At 39.6% G+C, this 22359-nt stretch overlaps 1 protein-coding gene across 1 annotated transcript in view; it reads right to left on the bottom strand.

Moving 5' to 3' along the window:
* Positions 1-341: 341 nt before the first annotated feature.
* GLUD1 (glutamate dehydrogenase 1) overlaps positions 342-22359 on the bottom strand; it is a 36692-nt gene continuing 14674 nt past the window's right edge. The window contains exons 4-13 of the mRNA XM_081562761.1: positions 22275-22338; positions 18327-18421; positions 12392-12571; positions 10126-10263; positions 8463-8600; positions 8131-8211; positions 7402-7525; positions 6207-6298; positions 2638-2700; positions 342-1726 (exon numbers count right to left, since the gene is read on the bottom strand). Coding sequence (XP_081418887.1) covers positions 1607-1726; positions 2638-2700; positions 6207-6298; positions 7402-7525; positions 8131-8211; positions 8463-8600; positions 10126-10263; positions 12392-12571; positions 18327-18421; positions 22275-22338 — 1095 coding nt within the window. The 3' untranslated portion in view covers positions 342-1606. The remainder of the gene's footprint in view (positions 1727-2637; positions 2701-6206; positions 6299-7401; positions 7526-8130; positions 8212-8462; positions 8601-10125; positions 10264-12391; positions 12572-18326; positions 18422-22274; positions 22339-22359) is intronic.

Genomic DNA, 22359 nt, shown 5'->3' with positions numbered 1-22359 from the left:
TTATTAGTATTCTGTCTTGTTATATCCTGTGACTAAATTATTAAAAACAAAACCATAGTCAACAAAACCTCCCTTTGTTAAAAAGTACTTATATATAAAAAAAGGTATATAAATTATGTTGGTACATCAGTTTTAAGCACTAGAACCTCTTCCCTGAGAACAGCCATTGATATTGTTTCCTAGAATAAAACACAAAAGAATCAAATTTGGGCTGCTCAGTATAATCCAAAGATACGTTATGTGTGTTTGTTTCAAAAATTTCAGAAACCCAATTATAGTTTTATCATCCACTGAAAGAGGCAAACATGTCAAATACAAAAACACAGAAAAGAAACATAAGCTTTGGAAAAGGTAGTCTTTTTAATAACTGTTTTGTCACCAGGTTAAGTCATGCAGTTACAAAGTAGTTAGAAATTTCTAAAAGGATATTATTGTTAAAAAAAAAAAAAGAAAAGCTCATTCTTACATAAATAATATCTAGTACTTCATTGGGATACTACTGTTCAAAGGCCCTGGCCAAGTAACTCCCGAACAAAACACAACCCCAGGTTGTTTCCAGCCCACTGGGAATGAAGCCGTGTGCAAAGATGAGGCCTCCAAATGAGGACACAAAGTCAGGGCAAGTTGGGGCCATTGGCAATGCTCAGGGCTGCCAGCCAGACTCCAAAGAGGGAGCCCAAGTGGTTTTTTCTGGGACACTCTACTTGAATTATTGTTCAATTAGTCAATGCAACAGATCTTCAAAAGAGAACAATTAATTAACATGATAAGGAGGTTACTACATTCTTTGGACTATGTATCATAATTGTGGTTAGTAAATTCCAACAGCCTTAACAAAAATAGCCTCCATCATTTGCAGGTATGAAGATAACTTAATTCTCTACTAGGCTTTTTATTTTTGCTAGATGACAGTATGCAATTGACAAGCTATAAATGATACTGTTTTATGTTATAAAAATACTAGCTTTTTTCATTTATTATGTCTATAGGCATTCACTGCTTGAATCAAGGTTAGGCTTGTTAAATGATTAAAGGCAATTTTCTTACAGCAGCATGTACTTTTTCTAAAAGAATAAAATACATAAAGAGAAACAGTTTTTTGTTGTTGTTGTTGTTTGTAACCTGTAAAATCGAGTTATTTTGCTGATGTTAAATACCAATAACTCACTTGAGAACCATGCTACCTCCTTAAAATGCCATATACCTGTTTCTTACATGTGTCAAAGCACCTGATAGACTTGTTCAGAGCTGAAGTGGCAAGTGATTGACTGGTCTGGGACAACAGGTGCTTTCCTAGGGCCACAGCTGACTGTGCTGGGAAGCAGCCATGGAGAAAGGCAGCACAGGCAGACGGAAAAAACTTTATTTAAAGGCAAAATGCCCAAATGACTCTCTGGAATAGCTAATTTCTACAATCACTTATTAGCTTATATATGATCCCCTAACCTTATTTTTTTCTTAAGGGGCTGATTCGGATTGACTTGTTGCAAATGGTGTCCATTATCTAAGTCATGAGAGAGAGATTTCTGTGGTTACATGTAAACCTGTGATAGGTCTGCAGATGAAGAGGTGAAAAGGGTAGTGAAGAAGTCAGCCACAGTCTGGTCTATGTGAAGGTCACACCAGCTTCATTGTATACCCTGAAGACTTTCTCGATGGCGTTGACATAGGCAGCCGTTCTCAGGTCCAATCCCAGGTTGTACTTCATGGCTGTGCGCATGATTTGCTGAAATGAAGGAGAAAACGCAGTGATTATCACCCTGACTCAAGCAGCCAGTCTATGAACACAAGGCACATATGACCTGGTACAAGTTACCGGGGTACCACTTTAGGACTGGATTTGTATAGCCAAAGAGAAACTACTTAGGCAGTAAAACAGTTTCTAGTCGGGAAGGATTAATTCTCTGCAATTAATACAAACTATTGTTTAGGCAACAACGTGCTACTCTACTCATCAAAATTTAAGATGTGAGCTATCTCTAGGCCCCTTAGACATCCAGTAATCTGAAGCAAGTATGGTATATACTAATAATTTAAATGAACTAAGGATGGGGTGATGGAAATGTTCTGGGGTTAGTGGTGATGGCTACATAGCTTTGTGAACATACTTAAAGGCTGTTTTGTTATATATTTTAAAAGGGTGAATTTATGGTATGCTAGTTATCTCAAAAAATTAACACCATGATTAATATCTGCTCTGCTATTTCAACTTAACGCCAAGTGGATAGAATCTGAAGTTGAGAAGAAATTAAGAAAACTGGACTCAAACTGTGCTCGAAAGGCTTTGAAATAATGATCAAGGTGTCAAGAAAACTTTCACATATACCAAATTCGATGCAGTAAGGTAGCTTCCTGTAGCTATAACAGAGTAATGTGCACTGAGCTGCAATCCAGTTTGGGTGACTAAGCTAAACATCACTCCTCCTAACTTGGCATTATTTATTTCAAAGTCTGGAAAACATATTGAGGACCCTAGAAACAACGCTCATCATTTAAGAATGAAAAAGCACACGTTCTGGAACATTTAAACAGACTGATATTTTCTGTCACTGCACACACAATCTGGCAGCTGAGGCAACACGGTTGAGCTGCACTTCATGTAACCAGCAGAAACACAAACAGTATCTGTATACGTACCCTGGCAGAACGCTCCATGGTGTAAGCTAAACCAGAGTGCACAATGTCTTTCTCAGAGGCACCCTGTTAGGAAAAAGAATAGTTTAACCAAAACCATACAAAGACATGCTTCACCTGTCAGAGCACAAAGGATTCTTAAGTCAATATACAGCGAGATAGAATTGCTTTCTTTCAGGCAAGATATACTTAATTTAAAATATCTTAATTTTTTAGAGCTGGGTATTACTATAACTACTCCTAATATGACATATAGAGCTGTCAAACACATATTAATGTGCCAGATAGAAACTTAAAAAAGTAGCTCACCAACTACTTATCTGTGCTGAACTTTATCCAATTAATATTTGTTCACTCAGGAAGGTACATTTGTATAACATTTGTATCACTTCAGAAACATGGGTTAAACTTTATTCCAAACTTACTCTACCAAATTAGGAAACACTTGCTTTACAAGTGGAATCCTGCTATTCCTTTCACTCACTCATTCATTCAAATACTGTGTACCTACTATGTGCTAGGAACTCTTCTAGTTACTTGAGACACAGCAGAAAACAAAACAGTGAAAATTCTTTCTTCTCATAGTTTAGATTCTAGTTAGAGGAAACAGCATACACACTTAAAAACCACGCTGCTAAGATCACCAAAATTTTGAATTCAGACTGAGAAGTGGCTCAGGGACTGAGGCCTTCCAACGTTAACAAGGTAGAGGGATGACAGGGGTCAGCAGAAGGACTGGTGAGTGAAACAGGAAGAAATCCAGGAGGATGTGGTATCCTGGAAGCTAAGACATATTTCCAACGGGGAGTAATTACCTGTAACCAGTGAAGTAAGATGAGAACTGAAAAACGACAATATGGCAAATGACAGTTTGGCAATGTTGCCAAACTGGTTACCTGGACAAGAACAGTTTTGGTGGAGTGCTGGGCAGAATGGGAAGTATGAATATAGAAGAACTGAGAACAGAGTATATACAACTCTTAAGGAGGTATGCTGTATTAGCAGTGGTCCCCAACTTTTTTTGGTACCGGAGACGGGTTTTGTGGAAGACAATTTCTCCATGGACTGGGGAGGGAGGATGGTTTGGGGATGATTCAAGTACATTACATTTATTGTGCACTTTATTTCTATTATTATTACATTGTGATATATAATGAAATATACAACTCATTTCCCACTCACTGACAGGGTTCTGATATGAGCTGCAAGCAACTGATTTATTATGGTCTCTGTGCAGTCAGATATTGATGGTCTGTATCTGCAGCTGCTCCATAGTGCTAGCATCACTGCTTCAGCTCCACCTCAGATCATCAGGCACTAAATGCTTGTGAGGCATGTGCAGTTCACAGTAGGGTTTGTGTTCCTATGAGAATATAATGCCATCGCTGATCTGATAGGAGGCGGAGCTCAGGTGGTAATGCCAGCAATGGGGAGTGGCTATAACTACAGATGAAGCTTCACTTATTTGCTCGCTGCTCACTTCCTGCTGTGCAGCTGGTTCCTAATAGGCCACAGATAGTACCCAGGGGTTGGAGGCCCTTGCTATACAGGAAATAAAAGTGACAAGACCTGGAAGGGCAAGTGTGATTGAAAGATTTATATTTTCTTAAGACAGCATTTGTTACATTGATAGGAATGACTGAAGAGGGAAAACTTATGATGCAAAAGAGGCAAAGGTTTGCTGGAAATTGAAAACCTTTGAGAAATTGAAAACAGGTCATCTAGTTGCCCAGAATAAGATGCAGGCTGAGATGGAAGCATGAAGAGTTCCTCTATAACAATAACAGGGTACAGATGCCAGAAGCTGGGTAGATGTACAAGTTCCCTGATGCTTCACTTTTCTGTGAACAGATACCAGGTCATGAACTGGAGTGCAGGGGAGAAAAAAAAGGAGAAAATATGATATAATTACCAGGAAAATGAGAAGATGAGTGGAAGAGGGGAAAGTAACTTAATTGCTGGGGAACTGAGAGCCTACTTGAAGTTAGAATTAAGAGTCAGTGGGGCCTCCTGAGACAGGGAAGGAATGGAGGAGGCAGAGCACGGAATTTCATCAGGTTCTGGTGTTAACAAGAGGGTGTGATGAAGTAAAACAAGACCAGGGAGTGACTGTAATGATGGTGAATGGAATTTAAGTGAAGATAGGGGTAATGAGGGACAGTGAAAAGATGATCAGGTCAGTGATATAGGTCCTGGCAGGGCCGGATCATGGCTGGAGAGGGGGAGACTCCCTCCCATGGCTGGAAGGGAGCTGGGGGGAAAAACTCGTTTTCCAGCTAAAACTTATTACAAAACTCCTGTAATAAATAAGTCAATAAGAGATGAGAAACAGCCTTAACATCTAAAATTGGAAGCACTGAAAGCATTTGAAGTTGCAAGACTGATACACTGGCTGCTATGTGGCAGGCCATGTGCTGGGACATGGGGCGACCATGGGGAGGAGCAAGAAGCCCATCTTAGAGCTGCTGCAGCGGCAGGACCTGGGATCGCATGTTAACTTCCCTGTGATGGAAGGAGAGATGAAATGCTGGCACACAGAGGGAACTTTCAGGGAAGAGATGTGATGATACTCAAGCAGGGAGTGGGTCTGGGTATTCCAGAAGGAGGGACCAAAACTAAGGGATACATAGTTGTGGAAAAGAGGAAAGTTCTTTGAAGAGAACAGTTAGTATCCAGAGTGGAAGAAACATATTTTCTCGTTCACAACAAAGCCCTTAACATTTCCCCATGTTGTAGCAGTCTCAAAATTATTTTCTATGATGGACTATTTCATAAGATATATAACTTAGCCATTTTCCGGCCCTCTCTCACCACCAGATTGTTAAATCAAACCTAGTTTTGAAAATGACTGCACACACAGTTCCAGTGACATGATGCACAGAATCATTCGTCTCCTTTAGAACTGTTTTTGTAGGATTAATTCCCAGAAGGGATGTTATTATAGTGTCAAAGAGCAGGAACACTATAATAACATTTTTGCACTGTCATCAGAACAAAGGTACAACTGCTTCACCACAGACATGGTGAGTATAAGATCCATTGTTTATGCTAGTTTAATATGTTAAAGGATCCTTATTTTAATTTGTATTTCTTCAACAATGAGGTTAAACATTTCTTCTAAGCCTATTTCCTGTGATTTTTTTCATGGTGTCTGCCACTTACTGGTAAAGAGATTCTCTTTATGATGTGTATTAATATATTCTATTGAAAGCTAATTATCTTTCTCATCTGTTTTCTTAATGTGTCCATATAGCAATTTCAATTTTTATATAAGTCAATCTAATGTTTACTTTTCAGTTCTATTTCTCTAAACCTTAAGAGTCAAAATACACAATAATTCTTCACAATCGTGTTAGAATCACTTGTTGAGTCATCTATATTGTAAAAGTATTAAAAGCGGTAGAAACATGAATTATTTCACACTAAGATACTCCATTTTTAGAACATAATAAAAAGGGAAGTCATATAGTTGTCATGTTGATTACCACCCCTTAGACCCATTTAATCTACCTAGCCTAATCTAAAGAAGAGAGCAGGCCGTGTATGGAAAATACTGCCACAAGCACACTCACCGATATCCTGTCTTGGAACTCTGCTGTGGGTACAATGGGAATAGTTCCACCATGTTTTCCAAATTTCCTTTCCAAACTCTCTTGAACAGACACTATAAAAAGCCAAGAAATTAAGATAAAATTTTGCTAGTAGGAAAAAACAAAGGAAATACAACCCAAAGTAGTCCCAAACTATATTCACAATCCTAAACTGAATAGTTTTAGAAACCTTCAATGCTAATGACATAAAAGAGTTACTCATTTAAAACTGAGCTAAAAGGAATAAAGCACTTTGCCAAATTCCTATGTAAGTGTGAATTTAGGTCACTGATCTGTTTCCATAACACCCATTACCAGGGTTTTTCCTTGGCTCTTTTAAAAAGAAAAAGGAACGGAAATTGATGGAAAACTTCACCCAGATTCTCAGCGGGCTCAGTAAAGCTCAGCTGGAGGTCTTCGTCTTATTTTAGCTTGAGGAAAATACTAGTGTTAACTCTGGAGCCTACTCTAGTCAAAGACAAACAGCATTCTTATCAGAAGATGCAAAAAATTCTTGACACTAGACAGGTCTTTACCAAAAGCAACCTGAGATAGAAATGGATGAGTATCAACAGGGTTTAAAATGATACTCTTTATATACTACTAACTTAGAGATTATGTTCTGGGAACACTTGCAGAATAAACACTGGAATATAAATACATTCTAGAGAGTTCATATATTGAATACCTTTAAAGAAATTGTATATTTTTGGTCTAAGACTCATGAGACAGAATGGTTTCCTATTCTGAGATTAAACAAGGGAGGGAGGGAGGTTCAAGAGGGAGGGGTCTTATGTATACCTATGGCTGATTCATGTTGATGTATGGCAGAGACCAACACAATATTGTAAAGCAATTATCCTCCAGTTAAAAAAAAAATTTAAAAAACTAAAAGAAAAAAACATCTTTTAGTATTGTGATTATGTAACTATTACTCACTTAATACCACTGTATCATGATTGGTCAACAGAAAAATAACAGAATTCTATATCACCAAAACAACCATTTAATAGAAAAACCTGCAACTACTTTTTAAAACCCAGATGCATATCAGAATTATCTTGGAATTTTGGGGGGAATAAAAAGGAAGTTAGTCCTTTTATTAAACACAAGCTTTCCCCAACCTTTTAGATAGTCCAAAAGATTACTCTTAGAGAATATGATAATCAGAACTCACTGAGCAAGTGGTAGTTAGAATCCCTTTCATATTTGAAGGTCAAACGACCATAGCTGACATGATTTAGATTCTTCAGCCACTCAAAGTAAGATACTGTCACTCCTCCAGCATTCAAGTAGAGATCCTATAAACAAAAAAATGAGATGATGGTTTTAATAAAAGCTTACAGTGCACATAAGAGCTCAATATGAAAGCAGATTAAATTTCAAACTTCCCATACATATCTTAGACAGTGGCAGAAATTTTGTACTTAAGAAATTCAGTTTAGCTGAAATTTTTAAAGTGCTTGCAGCAAAAGGAGTTCTTCAAAATGCATCACAAGTCAATACTAACTTCTAATGACCTTTTGCTACAGACCCCATGCTTAACCACTGAAAAACTTAAGCACATGTTATTCATATTAGCTTTCTGAGTAAAAGGAGGGACATTTGCAAGTTACAGTAGTATTTCTAGCACATTTTACATTTATATAACTGGATTTAGGAAGTCTAAATACATACTCAAGAGCCTGAAGTTGAAAGAAAATGTTCAGGTCCAAGTGAACTGTCTTTTTTTTTTTTTGGATAGGCTTATTATATTAACCACACTTCCATTTTATTTTCTTAAAAGCAAAATAAAGGTGAAAAATTCACTAAGGGTTGGGAAACTAACAATCCTCTCCCCACAGTTCCTTGCAAAAAACAATTATGACTCAGTACATATAAAATCTGGCAAACATAGTTTACTTACTGGAATAACCATGATGTTCCTCTCTAGGAAAATCTTATCAGCTTCTGGAGTTGTCGGTCCGTTGGCACCTTCAGCAATGATCTGCAAGAAAGTTAGAAACAGAGAGAAATGCCGGTAACACTGTGAAATCCCCTCCAGCTGAGCTTAAGAGATATGCGTACATGGGAGAGGGCTGTGAGAGAGACAAAAAATTCCACTTTAAATTGTATGCCGGGGAACTATATGTGAATTATATCCCAGTAAAGCTTTTTTTTTTTTTAAAGAAGAAACCTATTAGAGCTTTTCTATGACCTTCAATCACATTAGTAAGGTTGAACCTATCATCATGTCACCTTGGCTTTGACTCTTGGTGCATTGGACTTGGTCAGCTGCTTCTCGCTGGCAGCAGGGATCAGTATGTCACAGTCAACCTCCAAGATGCTCCCTTCATAGATCTTTGCTTTGGGGAAGCCCAGGATTGTTCCATGTTGCTATAGTTGATTAAAAATCAGAATTAATGGCTGCAACAGAGTTTAAATGTTTATGTTCAGTGCCTATGATATGAAGACTCATAAGCAAACAAAATGAAAGACAACACACAGAAGGGAGAAAATATTTGCAAATGAAGAGACCAACAAGGGATTAATCTCCAAAATATACTCATGCAGCTCATTAAAAAAACAAACAAAAGAATCAGTGGAAGACCTAAATAGATATTTCTCCAAAGAAGACATACAGATGGCCAAGAGGCACATGAAAAGATGCTTAGCATCACTAATTATTAGAAAAACGCAAATCAAAACTACAATGAAGGGCCTCCCTGGTGGTTCAGTGGTTAAGAATCCACCTTGCGATGCAGGGGACACCAGTTTGATCCCTGATCTGGGAACAATCCACATGTCTTGGGGCAACTAAGTCTGTGCACTACAACTACTGAGCCTGTGCCCCAGAGCCCAAGAGCGGCAACTGCTGAAGCTCTCGTGCCCTACAGCCTGTGCTCTGCAACAAGAGAAACTACTGCAAGGAGAAGTCCTTGCACGGCAACTACAGAGTAGCCTCCTCTCACTGCAACTAAAGCACAGCAATGAAAATACAGCACAGCCAATAAATAAATAAAATATTAAAAACAAAACAGTTGTACAATGACGTACCACCTTACACTGGCCAGAATGGCCATCACCAAGAAATCTACAAACAATAAATGCTGGAGAGGTTGTGGAGAAAAGGGAACCCACCTACACTGTTGTTGGGAATGTAAATTGGCATAGCCAATATGAAGCATAGTATGTAGGTGCCTTTAAAGAGTACAAATAGAACTACAGTATGATTCAGCAATCCCACTCCTGGGCATATATCTGGAGAAAACTATAATTTAAAAAGATACATGTTAAGTAGCCAGGGCACAGAAGCAACCTAAATGTCCACTGACAGAGGAATGGATAGAGACGAGATAGTACATATATACAATGGAATATTACTCAGCCACACACAAAAAAAGCATGAAACAATGCCATTGGCAGTGACACGAATGGACCTAGAGATTGTCCTATTGAGTGAAGAAAGTCAGACAGAGAAAGACAAATATACGATATTGCTTATATGTGCAATCTAAAAAAGCGGTATAAATGAACCTATCTACAAAACAGAAATAGAGTCAAAGATGTAGAAAATAAACTTATGGTTACCAAGGGGGAAAGAGGGGGAGGGATAAATTGAGAGATTGGGGCTGACAGACTACTACATATAAAAATAGATAACCAGTAAGAACCTACTGTATGGCACAGGGAACTCTACTCAATACTCTGTAAATGACCTACATGGGATAGAACCCAAAAAGTAGATATATGTATAACTGATTCACTTCACTGTACAGCAGAAACTAATGCAAGATTGTAAATCAACTATACCACAATAAAAATTAATCTAAAAAAAGCAATGGAAACAGATTTCAATAATGCTTATTTCAACTTTATAACATCCAGGTGGTCAAACTCCTCAGATATTAGAATAACATACCAATTTGAAGTCTTCTAGTTCCTTTGGGTCAATACCATCTGGATTCCATATACTGCCATCAGACTCACCAACAGCAACACATTTAGCACCAAAACGATGTAAATATCTCATAGAGTGCAGGCCCACATTACCAAATCCCTGTGAAGAACAGTTGTACATGAAACAAATATCAAAGTCCTAGCACAGATAGTTAAGTCATATTCTGACCAATACACATTCTATTAGTTTAGAAGTAATTCTCAAAATCCTTTGGACAAAAGAAACCATGTCTCTCTTCAATAATAAATTTCTATGTTTGGGAATTTAGAACTCAACCCTTTGTAATTTGTGCTAGTGAGTCCTGAAGACATTCAGTTACAAGCAGCTTGCTGGCTTATAAAGAAATGGCAACTACCTAGGACCTCAGTTCCTGATGGCCAGATGTCCTAAGGTCATGAAAAGATAAGTCACTAACTGGGAGGAATAGGAGTCTTATTTTAAAGTAGCATTCAACTTAATTTTGATTCTTCTAAGCAAACTAATCAAACATTGAGCAAAAGCTGAAATCTGGATCACTGTGTGTACACATAATAGTTTAAGAGGATGTATTTATTACTCTGCGAATGTCCATTTTAAACCTTAAGAGATCCAAAGGATCAAATTTTAAAAATTGCAAATCTAGAGTCTCCAACTGAGAATGTAAGGATGTGGAACTCACCTCTTCCCAGAAATACATCAAAAATATATCTACGAATGGAACAATTTTCACAGAATACCTACTAATCACTAGACTTCAAATGCCTGAAAGGACAAGAAAGATCTATTAGTTTAGATCTTTCTATTAATATATCTTTAAAGATCTATTAATCAGGTAGGATTAAAGAAAAAAAAAAAAGGGAAGTGGAATGGGACCTGTGTCCCTGGAATGAAAGTGTAAAAGTGTTAATCACTCAGTTGTGTCCAACTCTTTGTGACCCCATGGACTGTGGCCTGTCAGGCTCCTCTGTCCATGGAATTCTCCAGGCAAGAATACTGCAGTAGGTAGCCATTCCCTTCTCCAGGGGATCCTCCCTGACCCAGGGATCGAACCTGGGTCTCTTGCACTACAGGTGGATTCTTTACTGTCAGAGCCACCAGGGAAGACCTGGAAGGGAGCTACAAAAGGGGAGAGGTTCCTGTATCCCGGGAAGCTGCTTCACAGGAGGGGGAGATCAGGAAAGGTGTTTCAGAGGCTCAGAAGAGAGAGCAACAACTGGTCTGTGGCAGGCAGGTCAGAGAAGAGACCTGGACAGAGACTGTCTGTGCCACCACCCTGCACCCCCAGCCTGAAATGCACGTCTGCTAGTAGAGGTGGGGGGTGAGTGTGAAATCCGGGAGTTTAGAGGACAGACCTAGGGGGAGGACTGCTGTTGGCTGCATGGAGACAGCCTGAAGTGTGGTATGGCTGCAACAGAGGGTGTATGAAGAAGCTTGGACCTGCCACAGACACAGGAGTATAAGGATGTGGAACTCACATCCTTATGTGCCACTGTTAAGTGGCATTTGAAGCGAGGGGCAGGGCTGCCACAGCATTCTCTTTCTCTGCAGGCACTCGGAACACACACCCCTGCTGCCCCCTTGCTGGGCTCTTGGAGCTGGCACTAGCAGATTGCCCATGCACAGAGTGGGGCTGAAATCAGAGCTGAGCCCTTGGGCTGTGCATAGCAAAGGGGTGGCCTTGCTGAATATCCAGTGCAGGCTTTGGTCACAACACCAGTCACACTTCCTGTCAAGGGGATAACGGTTAGCATACACTGAGGAAAGAGGCGGCAGGCACCTACACTAAAAATGGCCCTGGCATGAAACAACACTAAACACATGCAGGCTACATAGGGATGCGCCCACATAAAAAATAGCCCTCTAAGACTACAGTAGATAATTATTTCTACTCACAGATATAGAGAACAGACTTGTAGTTGCCAAGGGGGAGAGGGGGAAGGAGGAATGGATTGGGAGTCTGGGATTAGCAGATGTGAATATGAGACGGGTAAAAAGCAAGGTCATACTGTATAGCATAGGAAACTATATTCAATATTCTGTGACAAACCATAATGGAAAAGAATATGAGAAAGAATCTACATATATGTATAACTGAATCACTGTGCTGTATGACAGAAACTAACACAACACTGCAACTGCAAGTCAACTAAACTTCAATAGAATTTTTAAAAATTGCAAGTCTAAAACCACTGAAAAACTTACTGCCTATATATCAGTTATTCCTTAAGAGAGCAACAAACATTTTTACCTGAACCGCAAATGTTTTATCTCCAAATCCTGGTGTCATTCCTAAAATACTCATGTAAGAAGCCTCATTGATGAAGTTTTCAATCCCATGGAAAACTCCCCGGCCAGTAGCAGAGATCCGTCCATGGATTCCACCCTGACTGATGGGCTTACCAGTAACACAGGCATGGGCATTAATATCCTGCAAAAAAAAAAAAAGGGCACAAAACTTAAAATTATACTCATTAGAAGTGTGCATGTCTTTAAGGTATACTTTCATCAACAGAGATGGATCTCACTTTTTCAGATTCTTGTTCCTAGAAGATATATAATAAAGTATATTGTACTTTCTGATGGGAGAAACACGGTTTTCAGGAATTTAACATAAAGTAGGGACAATAAAGGACAGAAATGCTATGGACCTAACAGAAGCAAAAGATATTATGAAGAGGTGGCAAGAATACACAGAAGAAATATACAAAAAAGATCTTCATGACCCAGATAACCACCATGGTGTGATCACTCACCTAGAGCCAGACATCCTGGAATGCGAAGTCAAGTGGGCCTTAGGAAGCATCACTATGAACAAAGCTAGTGGAGGTGATGGAATTCCAGTGGAGCTATTTCAAATCCTAAAAGCTGATGCTGTGAAAGTGCTGCACTCAATATGCCAGCAAATTTGGAAAACTCAGCAGTGGCCACAGGACTGGAAAAGGTCTGTTTTCATTCCAATCCCAAAGAAAGGCAATGCCAAAGAATGCTCAAACTACTGCACAATTGCACTCATCTCATATGCTAGTAAAGTAATGCTCAAAAAAAAAAAAAAAAAGTAATGCTCATGAACTGTGAACTTCCAGATGTTCAAGCCGGATTTAGAAAAGGCAAAGGAACCAGAGATCAAATTGCCAAAATCCGCTGGATCACCGAAAAAGCAAGCGAGTTCCAGAAAAACATCTATTTCTGCTTTATTGACTACGCCAAAGCCTTTGATTGTGTGGATCTCAACAAACTGTGGAAAATTCTGAAAGAGATGGGAATACCAGACCACCTGACCTGCCTCCTGAGAAATCTGTATGCAGGTCAAGAAGCAACAGTTAGAACTGGACATGGAACAACGGACTGGTTCCAAATTGGGAAAGGAGTATGTCAAGGCTGTATATTGTCACCCTGGTTATTTAACTTCTATGCAGAGTACATCATGAGAAACGCTGGGCTGGAGGAAGCACAAGCTGGAATCAAGATTGCTGGGAGAAATATCAACAACCTCCGATATGCAGATGACACAACCCTTATGGCAGAAAGCGAAGAAGAACTAAAGAGCCTCTTGATAAAAGTGAAAGAGGAGAGTGAAAAAGTTGGCTTAAAGCTCAACATTCAGAAAACTAAGATCATGGCGTCCAGTCCCATCACTTCATGGCAAATAGATGGGGAAACAGTGGAAACAGTGATAGACTTTATTTTTGGGGGCTCCAAAATCACTGCAGATGGTGACTGCAGCCATAAAATTAAAAGATGTTTACTCCTTGGAAGAAAAGTTATGATCAACCCAGGCAGCATATTAAAAAGCATACATATTACTTTGCCAACAAAGGTCTATCTAGTCAAAGCTATGGTTTTTCCAGTAGTCATGTATGATGTGAGAGTTGGACTATTAAGAAAGCTGAGCACCGAAGAAGTGATGCTTCTGAACTGCGGTGTTGGAAAAGACTCGAGTGTCCCTTGGACTGCAAGGAGATCCAACCGGTCCATCCTAAAGGAAATCAGTCCTGAATATTCATTGGAAGGACTGCTGCTGAAGCTGAAACTCCAATACTCTGGCCACCTGATGGGAAGAGCTGACTCATTTGAAAAGGCCCTGATGCTGGGAAAGATTAAATGTGGGAGGTGAACGGGATGACAGAGGATGAGATGATTGGATGGCATCACTGACTGATGGACATGAGTCTGAGTGTGCTCTGGGAGTTGGTGATGGACAGTGAAGCCTTGTGTGCTGCAGTCCATGGGGTCACAAAGAGTCAGACACAACTGAGTGACTGAACTGAACTGAACTGAAACTGTAGCAACCAGAACAGTGTGCAATAGATAGATCGATGGGTGGGACATGAGAAAACAAGAGTCTTAATGTATATAGGAAGTCAGTATAAAATACAAGAAGCATTTTACGTCAGTGGCTAAAGTATGTACTATTTAATAAACTGAGGCGATTTGCTACCCGTATGAAATAAGATAAAGTGCCTTATTTCACACCATATCCCCTACCCTCCAATGTTCTAGCTTGATAAGTTAAAAAATGACTTTAAATACTTTTACGGAGAGAATTTAGGATTGTGTTAGCTGTATCATTACCAACAAAGAGGATAAAGTAAAAAAACCAAAACGGTCTAGTAAAGTGATTTATGGAATTAGTAGTTTTCCCACAGTTTTCTTTCATGAATAGTTAATGCTTATGAATACAGAATTACAAACCAGGTGCCAAATGCTTTTGAACAGAGCAAATGCAAATGTTGGAGCTGACAGCAATCCTCTCTGAGGTCAGGCACTGTGCCGGTTGGCTGTGAGCTGCCCCGCATACCTAATTGTTCTGGAAAGCCTGGGCCAGGGTGGAGAACTTGCTTGCTTTCCAGTGCCCTCACATCTGAACACAAGTAACAAAAACTATGGCTTCTTATCTTAGGCCCGGCCCTGATTTTGGATTTCTTATTACTTTAAGGACAGTCTTTTACCAGTGTTTAGCCTAAGGTTTAGCTGGCAAAGCCTCACAAGACTTTCTTTTTTGTCACCTTTGGGAATGAGCTAGGAAATAACAATGTACTGCCCACTGCTTTGTCCTATTCAATCTAATGCTTTGCTTAAAAAGACCATACCCAGAGCTCATTTAACATAAGAAGGTAACATAGAAAAGCAACCTTTTGGGAATGGCAGTCAAAACCAAAATTCTTTGAAGTGCCTCATACTGCTCCTGTTTTATTTTAGGGGATTTGCAGAATTTACCTGGTGTAGTATTTGTACTTATTTTTTGTGCTTACCAAGAGCCACGTTATACTATGACTCACTTAATTCTAATGACTATCTCGTGAACTAGGTACTACTGTCATTTTCTAGATGAGGAAAGCGAGACACAGAAAACTTAAGGCACTTGCCACAGGTCACAGAGCTGGTATGTGAAGGAGCCAGTTCTAGAACCCAGGGTGTTTACCTGTGCTCCCAACTACACACATACTACATCACCTCAGGAAATGAGATAAGTCTAAATTCCTCCACTAGATGCTGTGGCCCCCTTCCTCTCTTTCAGAGGAAAGAATATTCCTCCTCTTCTAAGGCTGATTTTCCACTAGGGCCCTTAAAAGATGAATCCGTGGCCCACAGCCAGTCAACATGCCAAACAACAACAAAAATCTTTCTCTTTGGAAAACAGGCACCTTTCAAGTTGTCTGGCCAGTGCCATTTTTCTTAAGTGAAGGCTACTCTTCACGCCCTACTTCCCTCTCAACAGCCCCCCTGCAGTCTGGCTCCATTCTCACTATTCCAACCTAGTTGCTGAATTGGCCTTGTCTCAGAACCACCCTCAACGTCCACAACGCAGAGCTCTTGGTGCTTCTCATTCTTTTGTAACTAGCTGCTTCCCCCTCCACCCCGCAAACACTCTTCAGTCTGTCCATTCTGCTCAGTTCTATGGCAGGCCAATAGCGCCTTGGGGCTCCTGTGTAGTCTTCTCTCCCCAGCAATCCCATTTTCTGCTGCACACACGGTGAAGCTTACTGTGGCACACACCTGCTTACTTAGCATTTCACTGGCTTCCCTCTGTTTTCAGGACAAAGACCAAAGTCCTTGCTGTCACCTACAAGGTAGGAATCTGGTCTGACTCCCTTCTGCGGGCCTCTCTCATGCCCTCTCTACTCTGGCTACCAGTCTTCCCTCAGCCTCTAAGGTTCGCTTCTTTTCACATAAGGACCCAGGTGCTTCCTTCTGCCTCTAACCCTTGGCTAGCACCACTTCCCCTGGTTGATAAGTACTCCTCTTTCAGAGTGTAGACTAGAAGGTTACATCTCAAGGAGGCTTTTCTGATCCTACTCCAGAGACGTGGTTAGGTTCCCAGCACTCTTTTCATGGCATCAAAATGCTTCCTTCTAGTCTTACCCCAACTGTATTGAACACCTTGCTTGTACTTTATTATTTTTTTCATTCTCCATTTTTTAAAAAAACATTAATTAATTTAATTGGAGGCTAATTACTTTACAATATTGTAGTGGTTTTTGCCATACACTGACATGAATCAGCCATGGGTAAACATGTGTCCCCCATCCTGAACCCCCCTCCCACTTTGCTTGTACTTTATAAGCCTTGCATGTAGTAAATGATCTCTCTATATTTTCAGAATAAATTGTGAGCAGTTAGGGTATGAAGTTCTTGGAAGAGAATCAGGCAAAGCCTTCCTCACAAAAGAGAAGCCATTCCGTTATCTAAGCCTGTCCACAATGCTTGTACTTGAACAGGTCTCAGCACTCAACCATCAGATCAAATGAAACCTAAGGGAAGATGATGTTGACCTTTTCTGATCTTAGTAAGTTCAGTCAACTAAAGCTTGGACTCTGCCAACCACCCAAGCCCCTTCACGAATATGCATGTACCCGTAGCTGAAAAGGGTCCCGCTTTTGCTGTTCTGGGAGACACTGCTTTGGGAAAGATCCCTAGTGCTCTCTGACTTGCTCTGAGTAGTAAACCAAGCCAATCTTCAGTTTGGTCATGTCTTGGCCTAACACCCATCAAGGTGAATCCAGTTTTTGGGTAACAAATGTCTTTCTTCAGTTACTTTCTATTCCTTAAGTGGCTTTCAAGGTTCCACCCTTTCAAGGACAGAAAGTTAATTGTCCTTGTGTCCTGTGTAAATGGCACTACTTCCACTCAGTCCAGAGACTCAAGTCCTCCTGGTTCTTTCTGACTCAACCTTGTCCTTTGCCTTGGTGCCACATGTGCAGCCCCGTACTGCTGAGTCTATCTCTGAGCCGGTGTTTCTCCCTAGCCCTGTGGCTCCCAGGCTGTGAAGGTGGATGCTGACGCTGTGGAGGCTGTCTCTTTGCTCTAGCCTAACACTGCGGCCAACCCCTTTCCCCTAAGGAAGGGTCAGCATCAAAGGCTCCCCGCTGACTAGCAAGTAAAACAAAAATACCGGGACTTGAGTATTTTCTTATTCTTTCAAGTACTTCTTCATTCTCCTATTACCTTTCTAAATGTGCCTTATCTTCAGGCAATCTGAGCTCTACAGTTTCTCTGCCTATTCCCCAAATCTCCACGTTTGAATTCTATCCATTTTCAAGGTCTAGCCCTGACCAAATACCTCCTTCCAGGAAGCTTGCTTTTAGAAACTCCCCACCCTGCTATTACATTATCTCCATACGTTATCTGCTTAATGTGCCTTAGTTTCTTTGAGGGAAAAGCCCGAATTGAATGCTTCTTTATTTCCCATCTACTGTCTTGTAATGAATCCTGCCCTGGTAGGTGATCTCTGAGGGTCCCATCCCAATGCTGAGAACAGGACTGCATGTGAGTAAAAGCTCAACCCAAGTTCACTACATTTATGATATAAGATTGTTGTTTAGTCACTAAGTTGTATCTGACTCTTTTGCAACCCCATAGACTGCAGCCTGCCAGGCTCCTCTATCAGTGGGATTTCCCAGGGAAGAATACTGGAATGGGTTGCCAATTCCTTCTCCAAGGGATCTTCCTGACTGAGGGATTGAACCTGCATCTCCTGCATTGGCAGGCAGATTCTTTACCACTGAGCCACCAGGGAAGCTCATGATGTAAGATGGACAGGAAGTAAAATAATATATAAAACAAGACATGATTAAAGGAAAGGAGAAAAACTCGATGAATTTTCCCCTTATATACATCATCATTTGAACAGTTACTTCTGATAGATAACAAATGAAGCCTTCAGGGCTTTGGTGAGTACTCACATAGTGCCCTATAGTGCTAGCATAGGTGTCAGCAATCCAGGACATCTCCCGCTCGCCTGTGCTCATGTCTGGGGCAGGCACATCAATGCCAGGACCTGGGGACACAGAGAAAGGGCATTGCACCAATTTTTAAGACAAATGCATCTCAAACACATCCTTGCAGTTCTCTATAATAACAAAGCTACCATGGCTAGAAAACTTCAGATTTCATCTAGGTTACTAATTCAAATCATATAAATACTAAATGTTCCATTACAAAATTGACACACACTGTGTTACATAACTTCTCCCACTACTGTTCACTTGCTATGAGTTTGGAAATTAGCTCTGCACAACAGATACACCACTCAACAGACTTCTGAATGTGCAAGCATAGGCAAACCAGTTTAACCTCTCTTGACCTCAGTTCCTTAAACTGCACTGAGTGGCATAAGGAGGTTTCAGTTAGAAAGTTTATGTGTATGACACAGCACAATGACATACCTGCTTCCTGGGGATGTAAGCCCTCCTCACCAAGTAGAAAAAGCAAAAACACACACTGCTGAGGGAACCATGTTAAGCCCATAATACTTTTACCTGTGACAGAATCCTGCTTTCACCTATTATTAAAAGCTTACTCTGTATAGAAAGTTTTAGACCTTGGCTTTCAGTTCCTTAGAGCAGCAAATTAAATGGTTTGAAGGTAACAAGAAGTTAGCCCACAGGCAGTGACAAGTAACAATGATAGTACTAATGCTGATGTCCTATGAGATCTCAGATGGAAATGTATTAAATGGTGCCCACTTAAATCTGTAAAAGCAGGAATATATAGAAATACACGCATCAAAATGGTAAGAATACAAAACAACCTGTTTAGTGGATCAGTTAACTAAAGTACAGTATATTATGCAAAGAAATACTATTCAGCAATTACAAAGAATGATGTGCACCCATGTAATTGACTCGGAATCATCATTAAAATGTACATGTGGGGAAAAAAGCAGGTTTTGTATAGCAAGTATAAGTTCCCATTCATATAAATTTCTCTTTCTTTATACATTTGTTATTGTTTAGTTGCTAAGTTGTGTCAGACTCTCTGCAAACCCATAGACTGTAGCCTGCCAGATTCCTTTGTCCATGGAATTTTCCAGGCAAGAATACTGGAGTAGGCTGCTATTTCCTTCTCTAGGGAATCTTCCCGACCTAGGGATCAAACTTGTGTCTCCTGCAAGTTTGGGAGGCAGATTCTTTACCAGTGAACCACTAGAGAAGTCCTTCTTTATACATACCTATGTGTAATAACTATACTTACTTCCATATAAATGTATGCAGAGGTTTAGAAAGATAAACAAACTTTTTCACTATATTTAGAGTTCAGTCTTGTTTATAGCTTTCTACATTGTTTCAACTGTAAAATACAAACTCATTACCTTTATAAAAAGAAAACCACAACTTTAAAATGACAAATTGCTCCTGCATCCTTTTAGAGGTTCCCAGATGGCTCAGTAGTAAAGAATTCACCTGCAATGCACTAGACATGGGTTTGATCCCTGGATCGGGAATATCCCCTGGAGAAGGAAATGGCAACCCACTGTAGTATTCTTGCCTGAGAAATCCCATGGACAGAAGAGCCTGAAGGGCTACAGTCTATGGAGTTGCAAAAGAGTCACATGACTCAGAGACTAAACTATTACCACCACCACCCAAAGTAAAATCACAAAGTATTATTACTACTCCATACAAAATCAATGTATAGGGATATACAGATTACAAATAATTCCCGAGTTACAGGTAAATTCTCAAATACCTTACAAAGTACAGGTGTGAAACTCTAGCCTTTTAACACTCAATCCCGTAACAGTAAAATAAGATAAAAAGTTGACTGAAAAAAGCAACTGCTTTCACAGGAGTATAAAGGTAAAGCTAAACAGGTAATTTTGGTGCACAGCAATATAGGGGGATGAAAAGGGAACTCCACAGTTTAAAAGACGATATCCAAATGCATATAACAGAATTAACACCCTTTCACAAACTAAAAAAAAAGAAAAATGAAGGACCACTTCTCAATTCATTCTATGAGGCCAGTATTATCTTGATATCAAAGACTTCATAAGAATACTGAAGACCAGTATCTCTTAGAACAGTATCAGAAAAAATAAAATACTTATGAATAAACTTAACAATAAGTAGTACAAAACTTGTACCTAGAAAACTATAAAATATGATTAAACAAATGGAAAGACATTCAGTACTCATGGACAGGAAGACTCACTATGGTTAAGATGGCAACACACTACAGATAAGTCAACAGATTCAAAGCATTCCTACCAAAACCCCAGGTGACAATATTTTTTTTTGCAGAAATTGAAAAGCTGACCTTAAACTCATTCAATATGACAAGGCTAGGACCCAGACTCAGGTCTAACTCATAATCTGAAACTCTGTGGAAAGGCAAGTCAGAAAATAACTGAAATGATGTCAATTCCAAAGGTTTGCTCAGGACTAATTCTGTGCCCTAGAGAGATGAAAAGAAAGCCAACTGCCTCCCTCTTAGGCTACAAAGCTTTCTGGGCCCAGATGTCAGCTTAGTTGCAGAGTGGCTTAGTAAAGGTTTTATACATAAACAAAAAAGTTAAATCGCTAATATTTAAACTTTCAGTGTTTCAATGAATCACTTTTTAACCTTTGAAATTACAGGGTTCTTATCAATATAGAGAAAATTAAGCTGCATATACTCTATATATGGGCAATAAATACAACTGAATAAAGTCTGATACCACTCAAGACTATTAAATACGCTAGAGATTTAAGCTAAGCTATGATGTAAAAAATTATGAAGGCTATCAGAATTAGTAGTTTTTTTTGTCATCTCATTAGTGCTTCCCCTGTACACTGACTGCGAGTTAAGCCCATAGCAGAGCCAGGGAGGATGCATGCCAAGAATCCAAATGCCTTTTAAATTATGAAAGACAGGACAAATCTAGTAAAGTTCTAGTGTTACTAGAAGAGGAAAACTTCAAAATAGGAATATATTAAGTTAATAGGAACTTGTCAACAGTGAGAAGAATACTAAGAAAGAAAAACAGAGGGGCAGGAAAACAGAAAAAGGAGCTTTTCTCTCCTGTTTAGTTTTCTTAGTTTACCATGTTAAACTACGGTAGCAAAATTCTATCAAACGATTTTATTCTTTTTTTTTTTAACCACAAATCAGAATCTTTCGGGACAATAAACAGGTTTAATTTGCTTGAAACTTAAAAGGATTAAATAATAATTATACATCAAAGACTATTCACATCTCACACAAAATAATGTATGATACACTTAATACTATGATACAGAAACATAAAGAAAATGAGTATCAGTACCCTCAGAAATTTAGTCTGACTGGCAAAAACTCCTAGTAACAAACATTAGGAGCCCCAGGAATCAGCCAGTGATGGCAGAGTGAGTCATCAGAATGAGCCTCTGCACCTCCCAGCCTGCGCCCACTTCTCTGAAGGGAAAGGCCTGCTTCAGCCTCCGATTCCAAATAGCATGTTTTCTCATTGCTTTCAGAACAGGATTCCTACTGCAAAATTCCTTTTCGCATATTAAAAATTATTTATGATGAAGGTATTATTTAGTTCCTAAAATCTTTTCGGATGTCACAGTTGTGACTGTGCTTGTGGTTCAATGCTATTACAGTGATCAAAAACCTTATAATGTTATGTCTGTACAAGGAGAAGAGGTACAAGTGACCTCTGCTGCTGTCCACACTGTATAGTGAGAACGTGAACATTTCTATTAGAGAGGTGTCATGAACATGCCCTGGTGTGTTCACCATGTTTAACACAGAACCCAATTTCTCAAAGTAAAAGGATAAGTCTATCCATGTCTGTATCCACATACAGACAAAAGCAGGAGTTTAAAATTATGACAACTACTTTTTAGATGTTCCCACACTGTGGAAACCTACATGGCAATACATACCAATAAAGCCCTTCTTTGCCAGCTCCATGGTGAACCTCCTTGTGATCTTTTCCAATTCATTATCCTGTAAAGAAAAAAGGTGAAA

The sequence above is a fragment of the Giraffa tippelskirchi genome, chromosome 2, assembly GCF_054371585.1.
Source record: "Giraffa tippelskirchi isolate mGirTip1 chromosome 2, T2T-mGirTip1v1.2.pri, whole genome shotgun sequence".
In the NCBI taxonomy this organism is placed as follows: domain Eukaryota; kingdom Metazoa; phylum Chordata; class Mammalia; order Artiodactyla; family Giraffidae; genus Giraffa; species Giraffa tippelskirchi.
Note: the sequence above shows the minus strand (reverse complement) of the source record. Positions and strands in the feature narration are given on the sequence as shown.